Genomic DNA, 18,802 nt, shown 5'->3' on the forward strand with positions numbered 1-18,802 from the left:
CTAATAGATTATTAAATAAAACTTAGAAATTCTCTTTACTACAACTTTTTTTTTTGTTTTACTGCCGTAATATACTAACTTGAGATTTATACAAAGTCTTATAAGAATCTTAATAAAAAAACCAGAATTTGTTTATTGAAAGTAAATTGTAATTATCTGTTAGAGACAAATTACAAATGATTTAAGGTTGCAAATAATGAATATATTTAAGACTTCCTTTCAATGTGTAACTTAGTAACAGCTAAATATAAATGGATAGTCTTAAATAGCTGTAGAATGGATAATAAAAGAATAAAATATTGATAGCTTTTCACACTAGAATTTAGAGTTAATTATGGTAGCTTGTTTTCCTTTCAGAGCATGACTTAAGAAATCAAATTTAGTAGTGCATATTAGGTTTGTTATTTCTTAAATTTAAAATGTAGGACTGATTTCTTTTTTAGAACTCAATTCAGATATTTTAATAATACCATAATAAATATTTTGATAGATGAAAAGTGATCATATATATGATTCAGTACAAATTCTTTATTAATAACCAGTATTATATATTTAAACAGTATATAAAAGAGTTACTGTTTGAGATATTATATGGTATTTAGTTTTATAGTTAGATTCATAGTAGTATCTTCTTTAGAGTTGAGTACTTTATGGAGAATTTATACAGATAAAATATTGAATAAATTGCTTTGCAATACTACGATCCAATCACTAATTCTATTATTAATTAATATATATTTATACTAGACTTTATATAATATATTGAATATATCACTACTTGATTAGTGTATAAAACTTGGAATAACTAGTGATCCTTAATTATTAAGGTGTAAAGATGACAATATATCCAAGGGTATGTATCAGTCACCAATGTAATTATTTCATCTGTTTAGTATTAATTGGTTACTAATTATACTTAAAGAAGTGTGAACCAGGTTTTTAAAGGAGTAGTCAAAGTCTAAATAGTACTAAGTAGTAAATATAATCGTCCACATATCAAATAAGAAATTGATTCTTATAATGTAAACGACATCTGAATGAATTAACAGAACAAGTACTTCACATAATTTATTGTCCAGGTTTGACTAAAAGCTTGTATTCAACAAGAATAATCTTGTCACTACATGACACAGCTTAGTAGTAATATAGGATATCCTGGAAGTTATAAGAACACAATAATAAAATTTGATACATACTCCTATGTAAATATAAAGTAATTTTACTAAATAAACATTTAAATGATATCTTTCTGAATGACAAAGATAATTAAGTTTAAGAAAGTTGCATATTATTGAGGATCTAAAAATATTTTGGCGCAATATAGAGACAGCGTGGCTTATTTTAACGAGACAGGAAGACAATATTTTCTGTCTCGCGGGATCAGTTTTGTAAAAAAATTTGCTTTAAACAAGCTGAAGAAAGTTATAATAAGGAACTAACTGTAGGAGTCCAAGTTCACCTAATTTGAATCACTATAAAGTTATTGTTAATAGGGGTCAGGAATAAACATGCCACCAGCAGAAACACGTAAGCTTGATGATATTGCAAAGATGATTGTCTGCAAAACTCATATTGGTACAAAGAATGTTGAAGATAAGATGTTATCATATGTTTATAAGAGAACTCATGAAGGGATCTTTTTGATAAATTTAGCGAAGACTTGGGAGAAAATTCAATTGGCAGCTCGTATCATTGTTACTATTGACAATCTTGCAGATGTTGTTGTGGTATCCCAAAGACCCTATGGATCTAGACCAGCACTGAAATTTGCTCAGCATACAGGAGCCCATGCTATGGTTGGACGATTTACACCTGGTACACTAACTAATCAGATTACCCAAAAATTCATGGAACCTCGTCTATTAATTGTTACAGACCCACGTGTAGACTCTCAAGCTGTAATTGAAAGTTCCTATGCAAATATCCCCGTAATTGCCTTATGTGATACTGACTCTCCATTACAATATGTAGATGTTGCTATTCCATGTAATAATAAGGGTAAGGAGTCTATTGCCTTGATGTACTATCTATTAGCTCGTGAAGTTAATTTCTTAAGAGGTAAAACTGACAAATGGGAAGTAATAGTTGATGTATTCTTTTGGAGAGATCCTGAAGAATATGATAGCAATTCTGCAATAGTTGCAGATTTGGAATTAGCTGATGGTATAGGAGCTGATATTGAAGGTCCTAATGTCGAAGCTGGAGCGTCTGCAGTAGAATGGAGTGGAGCAACTGGTAATTGGAGTGCTGCAGCTGCAGATGAATGGAGAAATGCACCATAATTACTTAAATATCGAAATATTTTAAGGACTTGGAATTTAAGAATTTCAGTTCCTTTTGGAAATTTAATAAATACATTTGATACTTAACAACTAGTTTGTTGTAATACTTAAATACATAAATAACCTGAATTATCACATAGCTCATTAGCTTAATTATTGGCTAGCTTGTTAATATTCTCTCTATCATATACTTTACCATTAGCTTATAATTAGATATAAGTGTAGTCTTCTTTGCTTATTTTATTTTACTTATATTTGGTCAATTTATTTCCCAGAATGTGGTACACCTAGCAATTCTTGGGTTGCAAACCTAATATCCTCAATTTGTGTCTTTAGCTTCTTTACTAATCTATTTAGTATGCTCCCTGATTTAATAAAAATAGATGAGGTGGCATGTGTTAATCCTAAAGTGGTTTAACTGTAATTTAATTCATATTATTAGTAATAGATCCTAATAAGATAATATATACCGCCTTATATATGACCCGCCTTAACTCCTTAGGCAATTTTTGTAATGGAGTAGTTAACAGAAATGGACCATTACTACTATAATGCTTCTAAAGAACTGAATTTGAAACTTTTGTAGATAATGGGAAGCTATTCCTTAAGCTTGATAGCCTGTATCTTAATATCTTATTCTATTACTATCATTGTATGTCACGGTTTCCTATTCCCCAATATAACAGCTCTCTACTCATTATTAATTTTTTTGGCCCTATACTCATCCACTTTGATTTTTGTTGGGATATGCCATGAACTATCCAGGCCATATATGGCCATTCGTAAAATTCGACGAATTATAATTTGTGTGAAGAGGAAATTTCGTAAATATAGAAGAAGACGTCATACCAAAGCCCATGGTATATTACCTTCAATAAATTATAATAATCAACCTCTTAAAGCAACTGATAGTATTTTGAGTAATTTAGAAAGTACTGAAAAATATGAGTCAGATTTTTCCAAAGAGAGGTACTTTGTAAAGATAGCTGACATGGAGGAAGGAAATAACGATTTACTTAAAGGCAGGGAGCAAGTTATTAATGGTTTGAATAGTGTAAAATTTAAAGATACCATTAATCCTGAATCTAAGCATGAGGAAAGTATTATTCATTTACAAGACAAAGAGAGTTCACAAAGTCAACCAGGAAAAATTAACAACCTAGTTCCTGAGAATGGCATAAATAATTCAATATTTTCTGACAATATAAGTAATGACTTTGTTAGTGGGGATATGAATGAAGGTGTGATTGAGTTTAGTCATCTTACTAATCTCGGAGAGTTTAAATTTAGAAAGACTGGGAATTCAAAGAACTTAGTTTCATATAAAGTTACTGAACCATATTTAGAGGTGACACATAAAGTAATTAAAAGTAATAGTGATATTGAAGATAAACAGGAAACTATTAAGATAATGTCCAAATATTCCAAAGAAGATTTGTCATGGGTAGATTACCTAAAATATAAGATATCCTCGTTAAAAGTATTCTCATTCTTTGCAACAAAAAAAAATACCTTTAGATCTGCAGATTTTGTATCTACTGACCTTGGTGAACAAAAGCCTATATCTACTATATCTACTTTGCGATATTTGGTAAAATTAGTTAGTGATCTATACTCTAGAATAGTGAGGGGATTCGACAAGATATTCGTGAGATATGCATCACGTCATTTGTCAATAAACCTCTCAATTGTGGTTGTATTTATGATAAATCTAACTTGGGCACTATTATGGACAGCAGATACTCAGTATCTATATCGTCAAAACCCTTTTGAGGAGTGGAGGTTGAGATCTAGTAATTTCCATATCGAGTTAATTGAACAATCTTTCCTATGGTTTGCAGACATACTTCTCTTCTTTAAAGCTATAATTGAGACGTCACATCACCGTAGAGGTTTGAGGAGATTATTCTCATTCAAGTGTGTTTTAAGCTCAGAGACTTTTGCTCCATTGTTTGAACTAGTTACTACATCTCCATTTCTTATTATTATTAAAACAGCAACAGGTTGGTCAGCCACTACAACTCTTTACACTCTTGGATTTCTGCGATACTTTCGTCTATTAAATATTAAACCAGTCTTAGATATAATATTATATTGGTCATCAGAAATTATGAGGATTGGTATTGTAATTGTTTGGACAATTTTAATTGTACTAGTTGGTTTCTCTGGTGCAATGATGATTATCGAGTCACCATATCCAAATTTTACTACTCTTTTTGATTATCTTTACTTTACCATTATAACGATATCAACCGTAGGTTATGGGGATTTTGCTCCACATTATTTTTTATCGCGTTTCATTTGCATTGTATTGATTTTATTCACTCTAATTTATATTCCCAATCAGATCAGTAACTTAGTACAACTTACACAAGCACCCCCTGACACTCTTGGAGGAGGTATGATTACTTCTTATCAGAGTGGTTTATTTGATAAAGAGCATGTACAAACTCTACTGATACTTGTTTGTGGAAGCCCATCAGTCAAACATCTATCATATTTGATATTGGAACTAGATACTTTAGCTACAGCACAAAATGAAAATAAAGAATCTCGAGTTTCTAAAGATTCTATTCGTCATCAGCCTCTTGTTATTCTTTTTACAACAGATGACCTTAGACGTTATGGAAGTTTGGTGAAGAAATGTGAACAATCTTTTAATACACAACTTTATGTGAAGCGATTGAGAGATTTTGAGACTTTAAGGGAGGATCTTGAGAAGGTGAAAGGAATAGTTGAAGCTCTATATATTTGGAGCGACAGTATAACTCCATGTTCATCAGAAAAATATAAGAGTGAATTTTTTTCTCAAATAGATGCGGAAAGTAATTTTCTGAGATGTATACAGAATATACAAGTATCAATGTCAGATGCTTTTTTAAAAGATAAGTTGACTATTATGCGATGGTATGCTATTAGGAAGTTCTTAACATCCCCATCTCACGAAGAATATGGATACAAAAAGAAGCCTTTAAAGGAAAATAAATTGAGCTTTTTTGAATCGAAATCTTCACAAATTAAACTAAAAAAAAACCAATTTTACCCTGTGCTATTATTCAATGTTAAAATTGAAGATTATCAACGGGAGACATATACCTCCCACTCTAACTTTATAAATGTCAAAACAGCAAACTTCCTTCGAGGTTCTATGTTGACAAATAGACCCCTATTGCAAGCTCCAAGTCATCCTGAAGATATCAAGAGGTACCTTAAATTTCTTTCAACCTTAGCCCATTCACAAAACAATTCCGAGATTCTTGATCTTTATAAACCAACAATGGCATCTTCCTATATCCCAGTTTATGTATCGGAAATCCGCTCAAGACTTCTTGCTAAATCAGCCTTATGCCCTGGTTTCTCTTCTTTAGCATGCAATATGTATCATGCAGTAAATTTAGCAGATGATGAAAATTGTCAGGAATCTTTGCTTACATCCCTCAAAAACTCTTTAGAACAATATGGAGGAGTTAATATTCAAAATCAATTATATTACGATTCTGACTTTGAATTAGATGAATATGAAGAGGAAGATACCGAAAGAAGTGGTCTTTCAGCTGTTGAACTACTTACTCATGATTACTTGCAAGGTTCTTCTGCAGAACTTCTTGAAGTTGCAGTACCAGTCTACTTATCACAAATGCAGTTTATGCAAGTTTCTGCATTTTTATTTCGTGAGTTTTCTATATATTGTATAGGAATAACCGTACAAGTAAATGAGGAGACTTCTATAAATATTTTAGACAATAATGAAAATGAAGAAGAAACTGAAGAAACTGGGGAATCAAGCCTTGTTTTATCAGATGGGTATATATCCACTGAAGAAGATTTTCATTTTACTTTAGATATGAGCAATAGTTTCAAAGATTCAGAGAGTTCTTTACAAAATGAAAATGTAATTGATACTACTAGGCGTAAAGTTCTCTTTAATCCTTATGATTATATTTTTGGTAAATCATATATATGTGGGGATATCCTTATTAATGCAGAATCAAATGTTTGTTTACTTGTACTAAGTAAATCACGGCAAATTGAAACAATTTTTAATCAAGAGGTACCCACAATAAGAAAATACAAAAATCCTATGCAATTTCAGTTAAGTCAAACACTAAACTATCTTGGGATTTGCCAACACAGTAAATGCAACAAATTCTTAGATGTTCCTTCATGGAAAGTGAAGATATCAAAACCTCACTCAGGAAAAAGGTCGACTCAAGAAGATATGCCCCCATCAAATAAAAGCATCGATAAAAACCTTACAAATGAAGATCCTACATCAACTAAATATGCAACAGGTCATATTTCATTTTCAGATAATAATGAAAGATTTGAACACACAATTTCAAATTTGGATTCTAATGTCAACAAAATAAATAGTTCTTTTGAAGAATTATCTAAACCCTTAGAAAAGTGTACTGAACAGTTTTATACTGATAACTTAAATAAAAGAAAGATTATTATAGGAGTTCCTCCAATGCCAACTCCTCGTTTTGATGTGTTTTCAGTTTATTCCCTTATTAAGACAACAGACATGGTCCGTCCTTCAGAGATAAATGGTTATATTTATGGTACTACCTTTGTGTTATTAGTGTGTGGATGGCCAGAATGCATTTCGGAATTTCTAGAAGGTATAGTAGCAAATCGTAAAATTCCTGTTGGTTGGGATTCTCCACGGCATCATAAGCATATGGAGACTTCCTTACCCATTATAAATAAATCATTAATCCTTGCCACGCTTATTATATTTTTATCTCCTATTGCTAAAGATATATATTTAGAAAAGCCAATAATCCCACCAGGTTGTAGAGGTCTCTATGTAGAGGGATCTTGTTGTAAAGATGAGGATTTGATTCGCTCTGGACTTTTTTATGCCCATTCCATTGTTGTTTGTGCATCTGGAAACCAGGTTAATAGTACTAATGATCTACAGGTTAATAATGATGGACAGGTTGTGGAAATTTGTTGGAAAGTTGCATCTCTTATAAATATGAAAATTCAAGCTGAAGTTGCTCTTCTTATAAATAAAAAATCTAATAGTCAAGAGAAGTATATACATTCTAGACATAATTCTCAACTGTATGATAAAGTACCTGAAAGATCTAACCAGAGAAATATTAATGAAAATGATATATATTCATTCAATTTTAAAGTCCCTATAAGGGTAAATATGAAGGTGCAGAGATTAAAACCCTTAGACATCAAATGGAATACTTGGCAATGGAAAATAACCACTAATTTAGCTCAATTAGCTCAGAAGTGGTTGTTTTTTGGGGGACATTTACCTCCTTGTTTTTTCCCTGCTATTATTGCAGATATTAGAAATGAAGAATCGTTAATTCTTTTAGATAAGACACCCTGGATTTATTCATCCAATTGGGACTATCTTACTAGTCCAGTAATAGTTGCAGGCAAAGTCTTGACTACAGATATGATAGTACCAGTATTATATAGATCCATCAAGATATCACCATTGGTAGCTACTGCAGATACTCTTCAATGTCTCCTTGGATATAATTCAAGCAACCAAGGAAAAAGCCTAAGATATATTAAGGAAGAATCCGAAGAGCAATCTTCAGAGTATATTGAATGGGGGTCAGTAGAATTAATTAGTGTCCCAGCACAAGCTCATGGGAAATCATTCTCTAGACTTTTTTCTTCACTATTGTACTCTTCTGGAGCTATACCTATTGGTATCATGCGAAGTTTAGGTAATAATATGGATATTCCTAATATTCCAGATGAAAATATATTCATATCTAGACTGGGTTTAAGTCATACTCCTAAATTTGACATGCAAAATCGTGTTGTATTATTGGCACCACATCCTAAAATGAGAGTCTTTAAATATGACTTTGTATATATCATTACTCCTATAATGCGGGTTTCTTAATTTTATTGGTTTTTAAAAAGTACATTACTACAAAATAACATAATTAGTCAGAATTTTAATAGACTCTTTCAATATATTGCATTATATACCATTTATATTTGAGTTACATAAATGCTTTGCTTGGAATTTCCGTCTATTGATATAGTTTTAAATTTTTATTAAAATTAAATATATACATTAATTTGCCTTAGTTCTTAGCTCATGTAGTTTATCAAAAGGATAATTAACAATATATGATTCTTGTGATAGCGAGTAATTTAATGTTAGGTGCTTTATTTTATATATTATATACATTTAACATCCTCTTGTAAGGAATTTATAAATAAAAGTGTAGCATTCTAAAAGAGGATAAAGTCATAGACAAAAAAACTTCATCCCAAAAACAGTATACTACAGCGCTTAGGTAGTTTGCACAATTATATCTGGTAAATTGAAGTATATTAAAGTGATGTATACCAAAGATAAGATTTCGGATTTGGATCTCGTTAGGTAGTGCTTTATTTCATTTAGAAATTCCTCTGCGTTTTAATGATTGTATAAAAACTGTTTTCTTTTATACTTCTACAGAAATTTAGTTGAGAATATAGCACCAGGTTCAGCATTTAGTGTGGTGTCACATTGTGTAGATCTAAATGCTAATATTTCTACTGCTCAACTTGAATCTTTGGTTCAAGAACACATAGAGAAGTATTCATTTTTGGTTCCTTTAGTTAATTTTACAACTGAATCTCAAGGTTTGATTTGGGGTCTTGTATGGAAGGATGCAAAATTTCCCTTAACTAAATTAGTCTCAATTCCTAATACTTCATCTTTACTATCGAATTATAACATGTCTGATAACTTAACATTACCAAAATATATAGATCCTACACTTGGTATTGCATTTACAATTCAGCCAAGTGTAATGGGAGTTGTAGATATTGAGAAATTTGAAATAGAACAAACTTCAAACTTAGCTAAGATTAGGATTACTTTGGATAGCAAATTTGAAGATCCAGTTGTATGGAATTTTATAAACAATCCAGGAAGTGATAATTATATACCACTAACAGGGGAAGACTATTGCAAATTCAATGTTCCAGCAAGAACAGTTGTTTTCGATTCGGAAGTACTACCAAGAATATCTAAAGACAATCTCCAGACTTTAGTTATTGTGCGTTCTGCAATGAATTTGAAATTAAGTTCATTAAAGTAAGTAGAGAAAAGGCCTTTTTGATCAAATATTTATGTTGAAGTAATTATTTATATTAATTTGTTGACCGTTGCTATATTTTAGAAGTGGATCTTGGCATAGTGAATGGGTGATAAGCTTTCCAAGTGATGAGTCCCAAGGATTAAACTGGATTGGGAAAATTTTTATCCATAGTTTTTGTGGAGAACAGGGAAATTCTCATTTAGTTTATTCAAGAGAAAATATATACATCAAACTTGAACAAAATTTTAAAAAATTAAACTTCTCTGATGAGGTAAGGAATTTAAATTTAATAATATTTTGACTTTGTATTTAATTTAAACTGATGTTTAGGACTTAAAAAATTTTGTTGAAGAATCTGTATCAAAAATAAATGAAGCTGAAAATAATTTTCACATATCTCTGAAATTAGAAGTAAATAAGTTTCGTGATGAAAGCTTAACAAAACTTCGAAGAATTATTCCTGTAAATAAAGTACCATTTGATTGGACGAAGTTCTACGCATCTATTAAAGATCCACTTTCAGATGTTATTTCAATTTCTACATCATTTAACAAGTAGATTAAAATATTTCTAAGTATTTAATTCATATTTGATATACTAAATAAAATAAATAAATTAGAATGTAGAATATTTAGAGTAATTGTTAAACTATTGCAAATAAAATTATAAAATATGTAATATCAACTAATCTTAATATAAAATAAATCTTTTTTAATAGAAAGTACTACACAGATGATATTATAGATAGAACAAAGCTTGGAAACACAGTTTAGAATTTAGTGATGGAATTACTAGATATAACTAATTTCAGGTATCAAAACTTAGTGTTTATTAAATTTTCAAGAAATTAATATGTTATATACTTTATATCTTATTGATTTAAATGACTATTTACATATTTTAGTACTAATAGATTACGGAACTATCAGTAGTTGTAGGTTTTGACATATTGCAAACTTTCAATCTACTATATTATTTACTAAAAAGTTATAAATAAGAAATAGTATTATTCTTTAAAGTAAATTATAGGTTTATACTCGTCACTATCATATTTCAGTTATCTGGAGTATATAGTAAATACTTAAATATCTTAAGTTCCATAACTAATTACTCAAGTATATATTTATTAATAAATATTAAAACATTGGTTATTTATAAAGTAAATAAAATTCCAATAGTATATTAAAACTTTATATCTATTCAATAAATAATTATTTGTAGCTAACACTATTACATGGAGTATATGCATTAGGTCTAGCGGTTTTGTAAGGATTTATACAATCTACAAATTAATGTTTGGAAAGTTATTAAAAAATTATATAATACATATCAGAGGGGTTAGAACCTTAAGTTTAAGAGTTCAGTTTACACCCAGTGTACTACTTGTAAGATTATTATTAGTCATACATCTTTATATAGATTAAATTACATAAAGTTGTTTTAGAAACTCGAAAAAATTAAATCTTTAAAAATCAAGCAAGATCAACCTTTTAATCAAGAGAACCAGGATTACTATCTATATATTCATCGGCAAGTAGGTGGATGTGCAGGTATGTTAATAACTATTAATTGGAGATTTTTATCAAATATATAGTGGTAGTAAGGAGATTCAATAATAATCGTAAATTACAATAGATTAATATTTTGATACTTAGGAATGAAATTTACCTTTGCATTGTTTCCAAAGGATAAACTTAAAGATAACACTGTGGTCCTCTTAGAACCAACCGGTTCGAGAGCTGGTGTTGCAACTGATAAAGAAAGTACTGAATACTTAAATAATACAGTTCTAGATTACTGTTCATTATCTTCACATTCTGATCCAAAAGCTTTAAATCTAAAATCAGAATTTACTATTAGGAGAATCGACTCAAGGTATACATGTGGCTGTGGTAAATCCTTTAATCCAAGGAGATGGGCAAATAATTAACAATAAAAAGTGCAATAGAAATTACACATTATCTATATATATGTATATATATAGATAATTACTAGTGGTCTACTTTTATCCCTTAAGATTAAAATAATTACATAAAGTTTAGATATGAATTTCTTGGAAAATTTATTATGAATTTTGAGTTCAACATACTTAGAAAGTACTCGGTACCCAAAATACATGGCGCCAGAGACATGTATATTGTAATATGTACTTACTAGAAGGATAAATCCATGAAGACATCTAAACTCTAATCTGTAGGAATCTAAAAAATATAACTTTTTTGTATAAATTGATGTTATTAGATTGGAGGGATAATAATGGTTGAGGAGGCTATAAATAATGATCTTATACTTAAGTCTGAAAATTGTTCAACTGTAGATTGTATTAAAGAACAAGACAACAATATGTCTTTTGAAAAAGAAAAATTAAATAAAGCATCCAGTTCTTGTTCTTTTAATACTGTTGATACTAATAACGTGACTAGACGTTTTCCTCCGAACCAATTCTTGAAGTTTTCGACACTAACTTTGATCCCAGGGAAACCTAGGAAATGGAAAAAAGTACTAAAAAGAACTGGAAGTACAAGTGGTGCTGCATGGCTTTATAGATGGGAATATATACCTGAAAGTATTGATAATGTCTTTATGGAGAATCTTGAGCTTGTAGCCAGAGGAATTATTGGACCACGTAGGACAGGGAGGACAACACGAGCAGTATCTTTTCAGCTTCGCGAGACTTCTGGTTCAAATATCAGTACTATGTATCATGAGTCAGATGGAAGTTTTGATTATACAAATCAAAGCTATTTAGCAAATTCTACAGATATGAAAGTATCTCTATAATTGTTTCTTAGTAATTTAACTTGAAATAAGTTATTTGGTAGGCTAAATTTTGCTATTTAACATATAAAGAGAACTAAGAAGATATTAAAATAATTGATTGGGAATTTTGTATTTTTGAATTGTATTGATAGTAAGAAGTACTGAACTATTATATTTCGCAAACCCTAGGAAAAGAATGATTATTTCTAAATTTTATGATGCAAAGCTATTTAAGATCATTTTTTCATTTATATGTTCATTACTTTAGATGTAGTAGTTAAAAATTACTCTAATTAATTTTTATATTAAGTGGTATTTTTTACTGAAATACTGAGCAACTTGAAATCCGTAAATATCTAATTAGAACAATATTTAAGACGAGTACATTACTCCGAATCTTGTCATTTATTAAATGAATAATTCTTTATACACTATCTAAAGTTAAGTCTATCTTTATCTTATGTATAGTTAACCTAAGTCTCCATAATATCTAGCAATAACTAGAAATCCTAAATTTTGAAGATTTGGAATGAGTTCTGACTTCAGATGTACTAAAATATATTTGCATCCAAAATATCAATAAAATAAGTTTAATATTGAGTATATATGATATTTTCAACTTTATTTTTTATATTGAAAAGGCAAGTTAAGAGTGTAATTACATTTCTAAATTATAACTAGTATTAAATAAAGTATTGAAGTACTTAAGCAGGAATTAAAAAGATTTCAAATATTAGAAACGTATTCATTACATTAGATAGCAAGAACCAGATGTTCTAGGAAGAGGCTCTACAGTTGTAAATTCAGAGTTAAGTTCACTTGTAGTAAAATTGCTTGTATTAGTGTTTGTATTCACAACAGATTGCTGCAAACTTTGAGTTGCTTCAATAGATCCTCCCAAATTACTACCCTCAGTAGTTCTCTCTATACTACTATAATTTCCCACAGTAAGAGTTTGAACTGTTGAAGCTATAGAATTTGCCACTATAGGGAACTGATCTGTCATAGGACTAAATATATCTGCAATTGTATTACTAAGATCTACAAAGTTAACAGTAGTTCCTTCAGAATTGTTTATTGAATCTTCAGTTAATATTCTCGTATCCTCATATTCCCTAGTCTCTGAATTCCTTCTTTGTATATTATCACTACCTGTTGAAGGTACTGATATTGTACTTGTGTTACTTATTCCTGCTATTGTTTGACCTGCTAACTGTCCACTTCTGTTTCTGTTATCCATATCATTTGGACTTAATATTGAATTTGTCAATTCAACATTTAAATTCTCTTCATTTTCCCTAGAACTATTCGTTTGCTGCTGATTATATTCCATACCCTCCATTGGTGTAATGTTACTCCTACTTCCATTGTTATCTATTTCTTGAGTTATATTTATTCTAGATTCTGATATATAAGTAGAAGTTTGAGGAGCACTATTACCAGTATGAAAATCTCTCCGACTTTGTAATGATCGTCTACGTTCTTCATAGTATGCATCATCTGTTGGTAATTCAAATCTACATACTGGACATGAGTTATGTTGTTGTAGCCAAGGTAGCAAACAATTAACATGAAAAATGTGTGGACACTCATCTACATCTGTAGAAAGTCTCAAAACTGTATCGCCAATATTGTATTCTTCATGGCATATAGCGCAGGGGCCTCCACCTTTTGTTTGCTCAATATTAGATTCTGATAAAACTTCACGTGGTAATTTAGCTACCTCTTCAGCTGATGCAGGAGGATTTCCAAAATGATTACTCACATTATTTGTACTCAATGCAGTAACAAGAGCATTTTCCATACTCTCCACAATTTGAGAAAATGCATTTCCAGTCAAAATATCAGAAATAGAAATTTCCCTAATTTCTCCATTTGGACCCAAAATTAGTGTTGCACTACCAGATGAATCTACATCATCATTATTAGGCCCAGATACAAACATATTACGAGGTTGAGCATTTAGTTGTTGAATTGCCATAGTATCAGATCTTACTTGAGTTGTAACTTGTGCCTGTCCTAAAGAGTCTGCAATCTCAGTTAGCATCCTAAACAATGGGTTATTTACAGTATTATCTGGTACACGTGGAATTGCCATTATATTAACCCACTGGGATTGAGAGGCTGACTGTGTTTCAGTAGGATTATTATTATCTGTGATTATTTCCACAAACCCACAACCTCCACATTCATTGCACATAAGTTCACCATCTGAATCTTCTGGTTCTCTTACAGACACATTCATTTGACATACATGACACCAGTATCTCAGAGCTCCTGCTTCATTAGTAGGTCTAACATTTTCAGAAATCTGCATTTCTCATATATGATCCAGTGAAAATTATCCTGTATAACTTCAGCCTCAGGTAATAAACAGCTCAAAGTTACAATTATCTAGCTGAAAGAAGTCAAATAAAGATCAGCTCGGCTGTCTATTCCGAGGTCCTTTTGTAGTAAGCCTATTATAGTAAATAATAGGTAAAAAAGCAAAACGTGAAAAGCCTAGATAAAGTTATACCGCTATCTAATATCGATACCCCCAAACAACCCTCCAATACAACTCAAGTCCCTTATCATTTGCAGCCTTTACCAATCTGGTTTAGCTGTTAATTTTTCTAGGCTTGCAGGCTACCAAATTGAGGAACTGCACTCATCAATGACAAATTATACTAATAATTTATCTATGGTGGTGGATAAGGAGCTAGTTCATGAAAGTTTATTAACCCCTGAGTTTGTATACCATAACAATAGTCAATTTGAAACAAAAAATATTCAATCCTCTGAAATTCCGGAATTACCTACAGCATATATCTGGGATAATGTTTTAACTGAAGAGGAGTGCTCAGCTCTCATTGAGAAACTAGAAAGTAGTAAATCTTATTCCTTCTGGAATCCAGCATCCCAATCCAAGGAATTTAGGGATGTAGATACTATTGAGAGTAATATGAATGATTTCGCAGAATTCTTATGGAAGAGAATTGAACCTATATTTAAATATAAGATACTTAATATAAAGGAAGATGATAATTTTAGTGAATATGATACCATTGGGGAGTGGGAAGCATCCACGATCTATCCAAAAATGCTTTTTGGACGTTATAGTGAAGGTGGTCACTTCGGACCTCATACAGATGGTTCTGTATCACTAGATATAAATACAAGGACATTTTGGACAATACTTATTTATTTAAATACAATTCCAACTGAAGGGGGGGGAGCCACAGTACTTATTGATAAAAGACAAAAATCACTACCATTTTATAAAGATAAACAGGATAGGGATAGATCCTATCCAGAATTCATTCTGTCACGTGTGCAACCTAAGTGTGGAAGAATTCTTACTTTTTCTTTTACAGATATGCACGAAGGAGAGCCTATATCTCCAGGATTTTATAAATATATAATTAGGACAGACGTGATTTTTAAGCGGAAAGATCCTATTTTAACGAGTATCCATGATCAAGAAGCTTACAAATTATGGTTGGAGGCACAGGAAATTGCTGAAAAAGGTGACCCGTATAAAGCTGTGGAGTTATTTAAAAGATCATTTCGTTTATCTCCTAAATTGGCAGAACTACTAAAGTGCTAAATTTTAATATTATATACTGTGACTTGACTGTATTATTATTTTAATATAAATGTTATTAGCAAATCAAACATGTAACATTGCAATAATTATTAAATATCTTATAAAGAACTGGATTAAATATGGTATCATTTTAATAATTTAGTGTTCTTAAAGAATAATGTGCGAATTGTATACTTTCTTTAATAATTCAGCTTTATAAAAGTTAGGTTTTGTCCTATTATCAACTTTAATTAATATTGATTATAATATGCAATATTTCTAGATGTATATATTAGTTTATTTAGAATCTATATATTTTAGGAACCTATAAATAAATACTATTATTAATGTTTACCTAATATTACTTATAAACTTTATGCATATTGCTTAAATAAGGTTTTGAGAAATAATTCACAATCAAACCTGGATTTATTGGGAAAAGCTAAACTCCAAATTTTTGCAGTATCTAAAATATCTTTAAAAATGGGACCTTTTGACAGTTTTGGCAAGATACCCATTAAAATTTCTCCATTTATTAAAGAATTCATATTCCATACATTTTGAAGATCTAGCTCAAATATTTCATGCATTAGAAGAGCGAAGTGATTTTTTTCAAAAGTTTTTGTAAGTTCTGTATCTGTCCAAATCTTGTGAGTATTATCACAATTTGAAGTGAGTTTATCTTGAACTAAATCATTTGCTAAAGCAATAAACAGAGTCTCTAACCAAAATTTACCTGTATGTAGAACAAATAAACCAAGTTCAACTCTACGACATTGAGATTTATTCAGTAATTGTTTAATATATCTCTGATAGCATGACCAAAGTGGAATTTTGTTCTTATAAATATTATCAAATAAATAAGGAGAGCTTTCTTTCTGGTTAGAATCTTCCATTCCTCTACTATAGCTAATTTTTTGGTCCATACTTGAATTTATCAATGTTTCTTTACTTTGAAGAAAAGCTTCTTTTATAGGTATTTGATTGCAAAAGTTCGATATTAGAGGCAAAGTACTAAAAAAAGATTCAAGTAAAGTAGAAACTGCATCTGAAATCCTATTAGGAAGCTTTAATGAATCAGTTAAAATCATCTTAACAAGTGTTGTTTCTTTGTCTTTAGATGATGTGCATCTGTATTCTGCTAAGGGTAGGCAAAAAGCTCCATATGTGGCTATTACCCAGTTCTCACATTTATCAAAAACTAATATACTTTTAAATGCACCTTTCAATTCTGAAAGTTCAATTAGTCTGTGACAAATTTCTACAACAAAAGGACCTAATTCATACCATTTCTTAGGAGGAATTACGCATATACTTTTATCATTATAGTGAAAAATTTTGGTGTTTGGTAATTTAAATACAGAATCAGCTAATCCTGAGTTTATGATCATTCTTAATCCAATTGCAGGATTTCCAATAGATAAATTAGTTACCATTTCATGTACTTCAGCCCCTATGCGTTCACGGCTCACTTTGGTAGCTAACGCCTCATTTAATGCTGGATTACTACAGGCTTCTAATAGTTTATTATCTAGTCTAAAGTGTAGTCTAGCTGCAAATCTAAAAGCTCTTAAGACTCTTAATGGATCATCTAATAGGGTCTGAATAGGATCTAATGGTGTTCTAAGTACTTGATTATATAAATCTTCTAAACCTTTCTTTGTAAAATCTTCCAATTTACCATTGTTAATGTTGTAAAACATGCTATTTATTGTGAAATCACGACGTAAAGCATCTTCTTCTGGTAACCCACACTTAATTATAGGTATTCTACTATCTTTAGTATATGTTTCTGTTCTTAGATTAACAATATCAAGGCTAAACTCTCCATATTTCAATGTTGCAGTTTCTAGATGTTTGCTTTTATCAGGATCTTTTGCAATAATTCCAATACTAATACGTGGATATGAATACTTTTGCTGTAACCATGTATCAAATTTCTCAGCAAAAGATTTGCCACTCATATTATCTATTGCAATATCAATATCCTTTGATAATGAGACTGGGACAAATTTCGGAATAGAATGTTCTATAATTGCATTCTCCTTAAATTGAATATTGTCGTTATCATGTTGTAGATTATTTAAAATATCCAATTTATTCAATAGCTTATCTCTAACCCATCCACCAGCTACTCGCATAATTGTATTGATTGATGTTGAATATACAAATTCATTGAGAAGATTAAACAAATCTTGTTCTTCTTCTGTCAATTGTAGTTTGATCTCATTAGAGTTTAGTGACTTAAATATATCACAAAGTTTAAATTCATATCTATTATCACCAAGCTTTGAAATAAATACAAAATTGTCTCCAGCTGTAAAATATCTCTTTCGTTTTTTTTGCTTTGGTAATTCGTATTCAAAAGCTAAATGAGGTCTCTTTTCATATTTTAGAGACATATTTAAGCAATTGAATAAAACAAAATACCTGCTAAATTTATATTGTTAAAAGCTCTTTAGATCCTTTAAAATCCTTAATATTAACTTGAGATTAGATACCAAGAAAACAATGTAGAGATGCAAATTTTTTAGGGATGCAAATAACACCCAGCGGGAGACATGTCTAGATATTTTTTTTTTTTTTTTTGAGTTGTAAAAAGATCCTCAAAATATTTAAAATAATTAAGTAGAAAAGCCATACTATTAATAATACTTGAACTATTTAAACAAATTTAATGACATATAAGAGATCTGTTACTTGATATTATGCCATTTGAACTCACTCCATTTAATGATAAGAATGATCTTGCAGAATATGTTAGAGCATTCTCTAGTTTAACAGATCCAACAACTATTAGATATCTATGTCGCACTCATGTTCCAGGATGGAATAATATACCTGAAAAGTTTATATGTGTTAGTCAGATAGTAGCTGGATTGACTAATCAGCTATTTGAAGTAACTGTTACACTTGAATCTGTATCAAGCAAGTTAAAGCATTCAAGAGTTTTATTCCGTATATATGGCACTTACGTTGGTCGTCTATATGATACGAAAGTTGAAGTTGAGGCTTTTAAGTATTTAGGGAAAGTTGGAATAGCTCCAGCTCTAATTGCAGATTTTACTGGTGGACGAATAGAAGAATTTATTGATGGTGATCCTCTAACA

General features: G+C 30.3%; 9 protein-coding genes across 9 annotated transcripts in view; 7 read left to right on the forward strand and 2 right to left on the reverse strand.

Moving 5' to 3' along the window:
* Positions 1 to 1,508: 1,508 nt before the first annotated feature.
* cand_001410 (40s ribosomal protein sa) lies at positions 1,509 to 2,282 on the forward strand (the record flags this gene model as incomplete). Its single annotated transcript, XM_067210389.1, has 1 exon — positions 1,509 to 2,282. One exon carries the CDS (start codon positions 1,509 to 1,511, stop codon positions 2,280 to 2,282), a length of 774 nt encoding a protein of 257 aa, XP_067068340.1.
* Positions 2,283 to 2,871: 589 nt separating this feature from the next.
* Positions 2,872 to 8,169, forward strand: cand_001420 (uncharacterized protein; the record flags this gene model as incomplete). The annotated part of the gene is made up of 1 exon (XM_067210390.1): positions 2,872 to 8,169. The coding sequence occupies one exon, from the start codon at positions 2,872 to 2,874 to the stop codon at positions 8,167 to 8,169; it is 5,298 nt and encodes a 1,765-aa protein (XP_067068341.1).
* A 448-nt stretch (positions 8,170 to 8,617) lies between these two features.
* Positions 8,618 to 10,137, forward strand: cand_001430 (uncharacterized protein; the record flags this gene model as incomplete). Its single annotated transcript, XM_067210391.1, has 6 exons — positions 8,618 to 8,658; positions 8,737 to 9,360; positions 9,446 to 9,635; positions 9,695 to 9,889; positions 9,984 to 10,000; positions 10,083 to 10,137. The coding sequence occupies 6 exons, from the start codon at positions 8,618 to 8,620 to the stop codon at positions 10,135 to 10,137; spliced, it is 1,122 nt and encodes a 373-aa protein (XP_067068342.1).
* Positions 10,138 to 10,656: 519 nt separating this feature from the next.
* Positions 10,657 to 11,294, forward strand: cand_001440 (uncharacterized protein; the record flags this gene model as incomplete). Its single annotated transcript, XM_067210392.1, has 4 exons — positions 10,657 to 10,667; positions 10,698 to 10,749; positions 10,809 to 10,914; positions 11,020 to 11,294. 4 exons carry the CDS (start codon positions 10,657 to 10,659, stop codon positions 11,292 to 11,294), a joined length of 444 nt encoding a protein of 147 aa, XP_067068343.1.
* Positions 11,295 to 11,620: 326 nt separating this feature from the next.
* cand_001450 (uncharacterized protein) lies at positions 11,621 to 12,145 on the forward strand (the record flags this gene model as incomplete). Its single annotated transcript, XM_067210393.1, has 1 exon — positions 11,621 to 12,145. The coding sequence occupies one exon, from the start codon at positions 11,621 to 11,623 to the stop codon at positions 12,143 to 12,145; it is 525 nt and encodes a 174-aa protein (XP_067068344.1).
* Positions 12,146 to 12,872: 727 nt separating this feature from the next.
* cand_001460 (zinc C3HC4 type domain-containing protein) lies at positions 12,873 to 14,441 on the reverse strand (the record flags this gene model as incomplete). The annotated part of the gene is made up of 1 exon (XM_067210394.1): positions 12,873 to 14,441. The coding sequence occupies one exon, from the start codon at positions 14,439 to 14,441 to the stop codon at positions 12,873 to 12,875; it is 1,569 nt and encodes a 522-aa protein (XP_067068345.1).
* A 366-nt stretch (positions 14,442 to 14,807) lies between these two features.
* On the forward strand, positions 14,808 to 15,713 carry cand_001470 (uncharacterized protein; the record flags this gene model as incomplete). The annotated part of the gene is made up of 1 exon (XM_067210395.1): positions 14,808 to 15,713. One exon carries the CDS (start codon positions 14,808 to 14,810, stop codon positions 15,711 to 15,713), a length of 906 nt encoding a protein of 301 aa, XP_067068346.1.
* Positions 15,714 to 16,066: 353 nt separating this feature from the next.
* Positions 16,067 to 18,094, reverse strand: cand_001480 (poly polymerase family protein; the record flags this gene model as incomplete). The annotated part of the gene is made up of 1 exon (XM_067210396.1): positions 16,067 to 18,094. One exon carries the CDS (start codon positions 18,092 to 18,094, stop codon positions 16,067 to 16,069), a length of 2,028 nt encoding a protein of 675 aa, XP_067068347.1.
* Positions 18,095 to 18,400: 306 nt separating this feature from the next.
* Positions 18,401 to 18,802, forward strand: part of cand_001490 (choline ethanolamine kinase protein) — a gene marked incomplete at both ends in the record, with an annotated part of 1,193 nt that continues 791 nt past the window's right edge. Inside the window, one exon of the mRNA XM_067210397.1 lies at positions 18,401 to 18,788. Coding sequence (XP_067068348.1) covers positions 18,401 to 18,788 — 388 coding nt within the window. The remainder of the gene's footprint in view (positions 18,789 to 18,802) is intronic.

Source organism: Cryptosporidium andersoni (assembly GCF_001865355.1).
Source record: "Cryptosporidium andersoni isolate 30847 chromosome Unknown contig_56, whole genome shotgun sequence".
Taxonomy (NCBI): Eukaryota; Apicomplexa; class Conoidasida; order Eucoccidiorida; family Cryptosporidiidae; genus Cryptosporidium; species Cryptosporidium andersoni.